We start from the raw sequence: 13,154 nt of genomic DNA on the forward strand, positions 1-13,154 counted from the left end.
CCTTCAAAACTAGGGAGGCCAAGCCCGTGATGACACTCTTCAGGTCACTTGTTCTATCTAGGCTGGAATATTGCTGCACACTAACAGCACCTTTCAAGGCAGGTGAAATTGCTGACCTAGAAAATGTACAGAGACCCTTCACGGCGCGCATAACGGAGATAAAACACCTCAATTACTGGGAGCGCTTGAGGTTCCTAAAACTGTATTCCCTGGAACGCAGGCGGGAGAGATACATGATTATATACACCTGGAAAATCCTAGAGGGACTAGTACCAAACTTGCACACGAAAATCACTCACTACGAAAGCAAAAGACTTGGCAGACGATGCAACATCCCCCCAATGAAAAGCAGGGGTGTCACTAGCACGTTAAGAGACCATACAATAAGTGTCAGGGGCCCGAGACTGTTCAACTGCCTCCCAGCATACATAAGGGGGATTACCAACAGACCCTTGGCAGTCTTCAGGCTGGCACTGGACAAGCACCTAAAGTCGGTTCCTGACCAGCCGGGCTGTGGCTCGTACGTTGGTTTGCGTGCAGCCAGCAGCAACAGCCTGGTTGATCAGGCTCTGATCCACCAGGAGGCCTGGTCACAGACTGGGCCGCGGGGGCGTTGACCCCCGGAACTCTCTCCAGGTAAACTCCAGGTATATAAATTCACATATACATAACAGAAGGAAAATATATCTTAATATCACTCACCAATTTGACTGGATATTAAGTTGTATCATACTCAGAAAAACCTCACTAACTAAATTTATGAAAACACTGGCCAGAATTATACACAAATCTAGACAGCTTATCTGAGGTTCATGGAGCTGTCTTGTCCAGTCGTCTGATATCTCAAGTTATGCAGGAATGCACATCCAACAATTTTGCCTCCTATTTGAGAGGTATCAATTCAATTTTAACCTCTAGAGCACGAAAAATTCTTCCCATTATATTAACGTTGTATCCAATTAAAAACCAAGATGGCGAGTCTCCCTTCTGCGCAGGAGCAGCTTCCCGTTTTCGATTACATAAATTTTAAATAGAGTATGGCGATCTATTTACATTTAATAACTACTGTATTTTTGGAAAATATATACAGTATTTTCCACACTGCAGCCAGGCGGAGGTCGTTGCAAAACGACTCAAATTGCTGATTTGGCAACGGAGGACCTGGGTACATGTAGGATTTGGCATCCACACGGCGACATATTACACAAGATTTAATCACCCTTTTTACACTTTGCTGTCCTTGTGGAATCCAGAAAGTTTCCCTAATACAATTTAAGGTATCTTGTACCCCACCATGCATTACATTTTTATGGGCATTTAGAACAATCAAATTTCTTAGATGATGAGTTTTGGGCAGTAAGATAGGGTGTTTAGCATAATCACCCAATTCAGCGTTTTGTAACCTACCTCTGCACCTAATTACATTGTTCTCTAAATACAGCCCCAATTTCTCTATTATAGAACCTTTCACAATTTTTCTTTCCATCATCAATTTAATCTCATTTCCATAGATTTCTTCTTGTATCCTCTTTATCCAATATTCAAGAGGATGTGAAAGCTTATATGAAATATTTATCTTGTTTAGAAATTCAAACACCAACTTAGTTACATTGATCAGTTTGGGTAAAGAAGAATACCTATTTATATCAATGGATAAAGAAGGACAAACTATTGGAGCGGTGGTCACAGTAATTTCAACAGGAGCAATATATGCCTTTTGTACAGGCCAATTAGCTTTATTTACCAGCCAGTTCGGTCCTTTAAACCATGATACAGCATTTACAAATTTAGCATAAGGTAAACCTCGAGACAAGAAATCAGCTGGATTCTCCTCACCAGGTATATGATTAAATGTTAACATATGCTGACCCAAACTATTATACTTCTCTTGCATCTGATAAATGTCAGCGACTCTGTTTTGTACGTACACAATTTTACTGTTTCCATTGCGAATCCATTGTAAGGATACCTCATTATCAGACCAAATTACAGTGTTGCTAATATTTATCTCCTGCAAATTATTTCTTATATAATTAGTTAATTTGACACCTACATAAATGGCTGTTAATTCCAACTGAGGTAAGGTACGTGATTTAATTGGAGACACTTTAGCCTTAGACATAACAAGAGAAATAACACTATTACATTGAAGGTAAGCAACTGCTCCATATGCCTATTTTGAAGCATCACAAAAAATGTGGAGTACATTTTTCCCATTTGGATTGGCTACCTGGCATGGGAACTCCAACATTGGATTTTTTTCATAATCACCAATTAATTCATCCCACCTGTTAATGAATTCCTCAGGTAGAATTTCATCCCAAGCACATTTAAGTTTCCATGCTTCCTGAATTAATAATTTCCCTCTTATAGTAAGGGGTGACACTAAACCTAGTGGATCAAAACATTTGGGAACTTCGGCAAGCAAAACTCTCTTAGTTAATTTATTGGGCATACTGTAATTATTAGGTTTTAACATTAACAAATCTCTCTCAGTATCCCAAGTTAAACCCAATACATTACTACATTTTTGCACTTCATCTCCAGGGTAATCTTTACTTATTTTGTCCTTCAATTTGGACGAATTACTATTCCATTCTCTCTGAGGCATATTTGCACTTTGCATTATTTTATTAGCCTCTCCATAAGTCATTAACAGTTCCTCTTCAGTTGACGTCACACCCAGGAAATTGTCCACATAAAATTGTTTGCTCATTACTTTACTCAATGGACTTCCCGTACATTTAAGGTGTGCATTTATCGTCGCTTGAAGTAGGAACGGACTGGATGTAGCACCAAATAATACGCTCCTAAAGCGAAAGGTTTTCAGAGGGCTAAGTGGGTCAATAGGATTCTCAGGCCATAAGAAGCGGGTACAATCCCGGTCAGCCTCTTGTAAACCCACTCTTAGGAAAGCTTTACTTATGTCAGCCGTAAAGGCATAATTTTTCATCCTGAAATTTAATAAGATATCTCCTAATTTTTCCGTCAACGACGGACCTGTCATCAGTCATTTAAACTAGGTACATTTTTGTTACTCCTGGCACTACAATTAAACACAATCCTCAAAGGAGTGGTCTTAGAATCCTTCTTCACTCCGTGTTGTGGCAAATAGTGACCATAAATTTTGGCTTGCTCAGGAGGTACCTCTTCTATAAATTTATTAATTAACTGCTCAGCAGTTATATCATTATAGGCAGTTAACAATTCTGGTGTCTTACTCAGTTCGCCTTTAATTGTCCATATGCCATTCTGTAATTAGTGGGCAATTCTGGATGGTTCAGTCTCCACGGAAGTCGTACCCAGTATTGTCCAGATTCAAATTTTACATCTCTCAGGTATTGTTCTTGAGTAAAAGAATCGTCTGGACTTTCTTCATTTACATTTATTCCAATGCTGTCTAATTCCCACAATTTATGCACTGGCTCAACACTATCCTCTATGAAAGACTTATACTGGGGCACAACTTCATGAGTAAGACACACAGTTATGGTATTTGTAGTTTCCTCTAGTCATGAATTATTATTACGAGGAATCCTACCATGCATTACATGGCCTCCTGCAGTCTTCAAAACGGTGACACCACATTTCTTTACAATACCCTTTACAAAAGAGGCATAATAGTCACTACCTATCAAAATATTTATTGGGTCTACAGAATCATCACTTACACCAGAAGGTGCTAAATTTACATTATGTGAGAGTCTTTCTGTAGCTTTACTAAGCCCTACTCTAGATATTTTCTCTGGAAGTCTATCTACAATTACTGCATTAACACATTTTTTCTCATTGCCCAACCTGACAGTTACATAAACAGTGTCATACAATTGAGCTCTTTTATCCGAGAGAAACCCAGATAATTTTAGACTTGTAGGATCTCCCATCTGTACTTTCATACCATCAAGACATTTACGTTTAATGAAAGTACGTTGGGATCCCTGGTCTAATAATGCAGTTACATTTTTTGATTTATGCCTTTTATCATCAATTTTTACCTGTAACACAGGTAAGGCTACTTCAGCAAAACCATCATTATTAACATTAGCAGCAATTTTTACATTAGCTACTGTTGTGTCAGGATTGTCAACATTATCATTATTATCAACATTATCATATAGACCTTTACACATGACTATATGGTGTCTTCCTTTGTGACATTGATAACAGAAGTTTAATTTGGCATAACAATCCTTTACATTGTGATTACCCAAACACCTGATACATCTGTCAAGTTCCTCCAATCTTTCAACTTTATCATTCCATGAATTGTATGCATTGCAATTCTTAGAAAAATGAGTACCCTTGCAGAAAAGACAATCTCTCTTTTCTTTGACTGGTTTCTTATTAACTGGGCTACTCTTAGGAGGGTACTTATTCTTCTTACCTTGCGGAGAATCATTATTTCTGATTCCTGCTCCTTCATATGCCCCTATGTAACTCCTTTTAGGAAATGAATTTTGATTATTAACATTGGGATAATTTTTTCCTTTGTGAAACTTGACAGATACCTCAGAGTTATCATGTGTTGCATCTTTAAAATGAGTTAGTTGGCTGGTCTGCAACTGCACAATCAATTCTTGTAGACCTAGTCTATTTCCTCCAGACCAAAATAACCCTTGTGATATTTGTTTGAGAACCATTCAAGTGTTTTACAGCTTAATTTATTCTGTACCATGGCACTCAATAACCAGTCTGATTCCTTCAGATTATATTTATTACTTAAAGTTTTGAGAGTGCTCTCCAGTTTAACTCTAAACTGCTGTAAACCTTTGTAAGTGTGATCTGGAGATTTTAAATTAACAATGATATTCACTAGATCCAACCTACTTTGTTCTATATTACCATAAGTGACTTTCAACAAGTCAACTGCTTCCTTGTAAGAGTCATTTACATTGGGAAAGGCTTGTATGAGTATGTGAGCATCTCCTCTTACCTGTCCTTTGAGGTAAAATAATTTAGTTACACAGGCTAGGTCACTCCTGTCATGCACAGCTGCTTTAAAAATTGACCAAAATTCCTCCCAATTTTCACCAGGATTAAATACAGGTAAACACAATTCTGGGAGTTTTGGCAAAGACATATTATTTGTTGGAGCAGACTGATTAACTGCCTGGTTTACACATTTTAATTTATTCAAGGCCTGACTTTTACAAGAAAGAATCTTTTCCTCTAATTCATAATACTGATTAATTATGAGATCTACTTCAGTCTCATCTACACAGTTTACTAATAAATCTCCTTCATATTTGTTGTAATATAATTTATATGAATCATATTTATATGAATTTATATGAATCTAAATACAATTTTAAATCATCAGTATTCACAGTTTCTTGATTCATTAATTCCAAACATTTATTGTATGCTTTTGTTACATGCCTTTTTCTAGCTTGCAGAGATGCTTTCTTTGCTCTATATTCCATATGTTTGTCTTCTATATTAATTTCCTCATTTTCAGCCATGATGCAATGTATTAAATTCAACTTAATAACACTGATTATGTACTAAATTATGCACTTTATAAAGGTAAATAGTACAACTTGCCTTTAAATAAATTCTAGCTACTTGAGCTTAGCAATTACATGTAGCAAAAATTGTAATATAAATTTTAAATATTGTGGCACATTAATGGCTTGATAAAGCTCCTGGAGAGCGAAACGTTGCCACAATAAATGTCACATTAGTTGCACTTGTGTCCTTTTACTTTACATACAATTACACATGTAAGAAATTTATATATAAATTTTAAATGTACATTAATACAAACCTTTAGCCAGCCTTGGCTTATCAAAATTATTATACAAATTAATATAAATCCTTGCCAGAATTTGGCATAGCAAAATTAATATTATACACATTAATATAATTAGCAACACTTGCCTTATCAATTACACATACATTGATATAAATCTTGGCCAGAATTATCTTATCAAATTAATATTGTAATAATTATAATCCACTACACATTAAGTAAAATTAATATTATACACATTAATATAATTAGCAACACCTGGCTTATCAATTACACATACACTGATATAAATCTTGGCCAGAATTGTCTTATCAAATTAATATTATACAAATTAATATAAACTTAGCCAGACTTGACTTATCAAAATTAATATTGTAATAATTATAATCCACTACACATTAAATAAATTTGTGAACTTAACATCCACCTCCTTCTGTCATTTCACATATAATTATTAAGTAATTAACCAATTAATGACTTCACTAATTACCTCCGGTTCAAGAAGGACCAACGGGCAAATTAAATGTGGAAAATTGCATTTATCTGAATGTAACTAATTATGTACATAACAGTAAATGATAACAAAGATAATTATTATTTATCAATGTTACATAGACAAGTAGGAATTTGGGACACCTAGGTCGCAAAAAATGTCCCCCTTCGATACCTACCACTGTCATAACCACAAGTTGCTCTGGACCTATTAATTAAATGAAATATACATACACCAGGAATACTGGTAAATATATAAATTTGTGGACTGTATATTAAAAAATGATTATATATAAATTCACATATACATAACAGAAGGAAAATATATCTTAATATCACTCACCAATTTGACTGGATATTAAGTTGTATCATACTCAGAAAAACCTCACTAACTAAATTTATGAAAACACTGGCTAGAATTACACACAAATCTAGAGAGCTTATCTGAGGTTCATGGAGCTGTCTTGTCCAGTCGTCTGATATCTCAATTTATGCAGGAATGCACATTCAACAATTTCGCCTCCTATTTGAGAGGTGTCAATCCAATTTTAACCTCTAGAGCACGAAAAATTCTTCCCATTATATTAACGTTGTATCCAATTAAAAACCAAGATGGCGAGTCTCCCTTCTGCGCAGGCGCAGCTTCCCGTTTTCGATTACATAAATTTTAAATACAGTATGGCCATCTATTTACATTTAATAACTACTGTATTTCTGGAAAATATATACAGTATTTTCCACAAAACCTAGTCAGGTCAGGTCACATTGACTTAAGGGAGGAACACAGCAACCGACCTGGTAGCACAAGTTATCAGGTCCAACTCACTCCCACCCACATCCACTCATGTATTTATCCAACCTATTTTTAAAGCTATACAACGTTCTGGCCTCTATAACTGTACTTGGGAGTTTGTTCCACTCGTCCACAACTCTATTACCAAACCAGTACTTTCCTATATCCTTCCTGAATCTGAATTTTTTCCGACTTAAAACCAATGCTGCGAGTCCTGTCTAGGCTAGATATTTTCAGCACACTATTTACATCCCCTTTATTTATTCCTGTCCTCCATTTATACACCTCAATCATATCTCCCTAATTCTACGTCTTTCTAGAGAGTGCAGATTCAGGGCCCTTAGTCTATCCTCATAGGGAAGGCTTCTGATACATGGGATCAACTTTGTCATCCTCCTTTGTACATTTTCCAGAGCATTTATATCCATTCTGTAATGCGGTGACCAAAACTGTGCAGCATAATCTAAATGAGGCCTAACCAAGGATGTATAGAGTTGAAGAACAACCTGAGGACTCCTATTATTTATGCTTCTTGATATGAAGCCAAGGATTCTATTAGCTTTATTGCGAACACTTATGCACTGTTATCTTGGTTTCAGATTACTGCTAACCAGAACTCCTAAATCTTTTTCGCAATCCGTAATATTAAGATCTACATTATTTAGTATATATGTGGCATGGTTATTGTCCTGTCCAACATTTAGAACTTTGCATTTGTCTATATTAAACCGCATCTGCCACTTCTTCGACCACTGCATCAGTCTATTCAAATCTTCCTGGAGTGCTCTAATGTCCTCGTCAGAATGAATTCGATGGCCTATTTTGGTGTCATCGGCAAACTTGCTGATGTCGCTCTTTATGCCCTCATCTATGTCGTTTATGTAGATTGTGAACAGCAGGGGGCCCAACACTGAGCCCTGTGGAACACCGCTCGTGACGCTTCCCCACTCTGATTTCTCCCCATTTATGCACACTCTCTGCTGCCTATTTGTCAACCATGCCTCTATCCAGGAAAAAATTTCTCTTCCTATTCCATGTGCCTTAATTTTCCTCAATAGTCTCTGATGTGGGACCCTGTCAAAAGCCTTACTGAAGTCCATATACACAATATCATATTCATTACCATGATCTACCTCCTCAAATACCTTAGTGAAAAAAAGTTAATAAATTCGTAAGGCAGGAACGCCCCTTTGTAAAACCATGCTGAGATTCGTTGATTAATTTATGCTTTTCAAGGTGGCTACGAACTGCCTCGGCAATTATTGATTCCATAAATTTTCCCACTATGGAGGTTAGGCTTATTGGTCTATAGTTCGAAGCTAAGGACCTGTCACCTGCTTTGAAAATAGGTATCACATTTGCCATTTTCCACTTATCTGGCACCATGCCAGTTTGTAGTGATATGTTGAAAAGATTAGCCAAAGGTTTGCTAAGCTCCTCTTTACATTCCTTTAGAACCCTTGCATACAGTTCATCAGGGCCTGGGGATTTGTTAGGTTTTAATTTATCTATTTGCCTAAGGACCATGTCACTTGTGACCCTAATCGTGCACAGTTTATTATCGTCCTGTTCTACATAATTTATCATTTCTGGAATATCGCTGGTATCCTCCTGTGTAAAAACTGAGAGGAAGTATGTGTTAAAAATTCTACACATTTCCTTATCACTGTCAGTGAGCTGACCCGAGGAACTTTTGAGTGGGCCTATCTTGTCCCTGATCTTACTTCTGTATACCTGAAAGAATCCTTTTGGGTTAGTCTTCGATTCTCTTGCAACTTTAACCTCATAATCTCTTTTTGCTTTTCTAATTCCCTTTTTTATTTCTCTTTAACTGAATATATCGATTTCTTAATTGCCCCTCTCCTCTTTTGATTTGCCTATATATGCCTCTCTTTTGACCAATCAGATATTTTAATCTTTTGTTCATCCATTTAGGATCATTTTTGTTTGATCTGATTTCCCTATTTGAAACATAATTTGACTGAGCAGCTTGAACTATGCCCTGGAAAGCGTCATATCGGCAACCATCACCACTTACCTGACCCTTAGTCAGGTCATTCCAGTTCAGCCCACCTAAGTAATTTTTCAGTCCTATGAAATCAGCCAAGCGAAAGTCAGGGACAGAGACTTGATTGCCATTATTAGGGGAATTCCATGATATATTAAAACTGAGTGATTTGTGATCACTTTCCCCAAGCTCATCATTAACCTCAAGATTATTAATTAGTGTTTCCCTACTGGCAAGAAACAAGTCAAGGAGGTTATTTCCCCTAGTTGGCTCTGTCACAAACTGTTTTAAAAAACAATCCTGGATCGTATCAAGAAAATCACCTGACTCTATATTTCCTGTCAAATTGCTCCAGTCAATCTATCTATAGTTGAAATCTCCCATTAGCACAACATTTTCGTATGTAGATGCCTTACGAATTTCGTCCCATAGAAGTTTACTGCACTCCCTATCAAGATTTGGGGCCCTGTAAATCACACCCAAAACCAGCTTTTCTCGGCCCTCGAGAAGCTGCAACCAAACAGATTCAGTGGCCGACGCTTCTAATGTTATATCTTGTCTAACACAACAATTTAAATTGTCTCTGACATACATCGCTACTCCACCACCCTTCCTGTTGACCCTGTCAGTGTGGAATAATTTATAGCCTTGTATGTGACATTCAGAGGGCATCTCTCTATCTTTCAGATTGAGCCAGGTCTCTGTTATAGCAATAATATCTATGTTTCCTGCACTTGCAATTAATCTTAGCTCATCTATCTTATTTCTTACACTCCTGCTATTAGTATAGTAAACGTTAAGGGAGCTAGTCCCTTGCTGCCCTCTGCTGTCCCCCTTTGTTTGCTGACCTGATCTATTGTCTTTATAACTTAATGCTGAATGCCTTTTATACATTTACTGTTTCCAACCCTAGTGTTGCAACCTGCTTATTTCTCACACACACCCATACCTCTATCTTCTATCAGTTTAAAATCATAGGCATTTCACCAATGGCCTTCTCAATTGAGTTTGCAAGTGCTACCACCCCAGGTATTTAATTAAACTCTCAGCATATATACGCTGAAACACTTTTTCGCTGTATACATCCTGTACTGCCAGGTGGGAGATGATAGGTGAAATGACCCATGACCATCCTCTTGGGTCAAAAGTAAACAAAGAAACCAAGAGAAGAAATATGAACAATTGTCGAGCTACCAGGCAGGAACATGAAGGTACGATGACCGGTGCACAGGTGGCACTGACATGTACTCACAGCGAGATTAATCTATACTTTCAAACACACGCTTCTAATTAGGGAATAATTAAATCAATATGAAGTCTCTTTTCAGTTGGAGGCACTTATATATTTTCCTAAATTGCAAGATACCGTAGTAGGCTGGACAGAATTCTTGGGTGGGCTAGATATGGCCCGTGGTTTGAATTTTGTCCACAGCCTGCTGCTTATTATGGAGCAACTAATGGATTTTGAAAAAGTTAGTACCGTTTTCTGAGCTTATGCCATTTTATTTGAATAATTATGTAAGGGAGTCTGAGTGAAGAATAAATAAGATTATTAACCCACAGGGTTAGTAACCTAGGACATCCTCACTGAGTCCTTTGATTATCTTCTCCATGATGTTACCCACAGCAATCGGCTAACACCCAGATACTTAAGTACTGCTAGGTAACAAGAGGCGATAGGTGTAAGGAAACACATTGTTTCCACTTGTGCTGGGGTTGAACCCACATCCTTCGGAAGAGTGTTGAGGGCAGTACCACTTGAGCTACGAGTCACCACAGGTAACGCAGCCGGAGTTTATTAACATCCTTAATTACATATCTATAGTATAGAAAGCGAGACTTAGATTGACTGGCCAGGTGCCTCATGGGTCGCCAGGCACCTAGCCAATCTGTAGTACCCCTTCATACCCCCTTTAGGTTATCAATATCAACAATAACTTACCTCTTGTCAACTGATAAACTTGGGGTGGAGATAAACAAAATGCGCAATGATAATTAATGATTTTATGTTTTCATCGATCTGGGTTGGTTTTTCTTTTCCTCCGCTGTCCTTTCCTGGAAGGCGTAGTTATTGTTAGTCTGTCAGCCTTCTGTTGTGCTGACTTATTCACATCTGTGGCCCTTTATTTAGGTTCCACGATGAATTTAGTGGGTCTAAGAACACGTTCAGGCTTCAGATGACGTCGACTCCTGAGTGACAGGTACCCATTCCAATCTAGCTTGAGCTTCTTATTGCCCGAGCCTCCCGGCCTCAATGAGCACACCTCTTCTGTTCCACAACTTTGTGGTGGGGGTCTTGTATCTTGGGTCATTCCCCCACCTGGAGTACGGAAGTCAACACCAGGCATTTCGATTATACTTTTCTCCAGCCTCCTCCTCCATCTGCACTGCCCTGTGACGAAAGGCGGACAGACGGTAGCCTGTCGATAATACCCTCCCATCAGTTGAAAAAAAAAATCGTACATTCTCAGCACTAAGGGAGGTAAGGAATATGTGGTTCATGTGCAATATCTATATTTCTAAATTTACTCTACCAGATTTATCTATATTTCTAAATTTGCTTTACTAGATTTATTTATATTTCTAAATTTGCTTTACTAATTTATATCTCTAAATTTGCTTTACTAGGTTTATTTATATTTCTAAATTTGCTTAACTAGATTTATCTATATTTCTAAATTTAACATCCTCTTGGCACCAATGGTGTAATTCCTTTATTAGAGCAGAGAGTGCGGTAGGCCTGAGCTGCGTCACAGGGGCTGGGAGATACATAGCAGAAGTGGATGAAAGGCTCTGGTCGTACTAAAGAATTGCACCTGGACCACACTCCTAGCAATGGGTAACACTGAACCTTCCTCTCTGCTGTGACTTCCACTGGGCTGATGGGAGAGACAGCTGGAGTGTGACACTGCTGGTCCTCCTGCCACGATGACACCAACTCCTGGAGGCTGGAGGCCCGGGTACCAGTGGACGTGAGCCAGTCATTACCACTTTCGCCATCGTAAGTGCCCAGAAGACCATCCAGACGAGCAAATGTCCATCCAGAGATTTCCAGGGACACTACACGCGCTGAGGTGGACACGCGAACTATCAAGAAAGTTGAGGTTATTTTGACTTGAAGATGCGTCTGCAGAATAGTTATGTCACCGTAACTGACTTCATAATCATAAATGATCTGTCCATTAACTTTAACAATGTAATTTGATTTAATGGTTACGATAACTGGACCAGCAACAAATGTGATTTCTGGAGGCGCCGATGGATCTGGGTGGGCCATAGTAAGCTTGTTAGAGGAGTAGGAAATTAAAATCACCTCACACGGTGAAATAGGCATCCGTAACAAAGCTCCATCAAAGGTGAGAATCTCTGTACCCCCGACAACCATGGCTGTGCGGTCATAAGGAGGCAGGAGGTTTATGAAGCCGTGAGACTGGAGGTAGTAGTACCATATCACTTTGTTGAGGGGCAGGGTAGTGTAAGTGTCATAGGCCCAAAGCATGCTGTATAGCACTGACACTTCGTTCACTTGAACTTCTTTCAGTATCTGAACGTAAGTAAATTACATAAATGTAAATCGTTATTGGTCCTCAATGCGTCTTAATCTAGAATATTGTGTACAGTTTTAGTCGCCATACTTATGAAAGGATATTGAGAAAGTGAAGGATGACCCCGAAAAGTTGGGGGAAAAAATAAGAAAAAAAATTATACTTCTTGCCACTTCTAAACTGCCAGAGCCTCATCACTTACCTCGTTAATCTTTCTGAAGATCACGATTGTCGCTTCTAGTGTGGCAGGGCTTCGCTGTAGATCGTCCAGATCTAACTCGAAGACATCTTCGACTTGTTCCACTATCTGCTGAATGGTCTCGTACTCCTCTGGGTATTGTATCATGATGTTATCGAGGTCATTCTTGAGCATGTTGTAGAAGGTTGTGTGTCTCAGATGGTAGAACAGGAGACGCAATGTGGCACCCGCGTCACCGTGCAATATTCCATGTATAACCTTCAGGGCAACTGGCAAAGTATTTGTCAGATGGAATCAAGAAAACATCCTTTAAGTAATTTTAGAAAGATTGCATATGAAATATAGATTGATTTTGATATATTTAT

General features: G+C 38.2%; 2 protein-coding genes across 2 annotated transcripts in view; one reads left to right on the top strand and one right to left on the bottom strand.

Moving 5' to 3' along the window:
- LOC138853826 (uncharacterized) overlaps positions 1 to 13,154 on the top strand; it is a 152,661-nt gene that overhangs the window by 4,433 nt on the left and 135,074 nt on the right. The window lies entirely within an intron of this gene.
- The window catches only part of LOC128695797 (vitellogenin-like), a 34,337-nt gene continuing 29,005 nt past the window's right edge, over positions 7,823 to 13,154 (bottom strand). Inside the window, exons 14-15 of the mRNA XM_070092813.1 lie at positions 12,793 to 13,058; positions 7,823 to 12,589 (exon numbers count right to left, since the gene is read on the bottom strand). Coding sequence (XP_069948914.1) covers positions 11,726 to 12,589; positions 12,793 to 13,058 — 1,130 coding nt within the window. The 3' untranslated portion in view covers positions 7,823 to 11,725. The remainder of the gene's footprint in view (positions 12,590 to 12,792; positions 13,059 to 13,154) is intronic.

This window comes from Cherax quadricarinatus, chromosome 41 (genome assembly GCF_038502225.1).
Source record: "Cherax quadricarinatus isolate ZL_2023a chromosome 41, ASM3850222v1, whole genome shotgun sequence".
NCBI lineage: Eukaryota > Metazoa > Arthropoda > Malacostraca > Decapoda > Parastacidae > Cherax > Cherax quadricarinatus.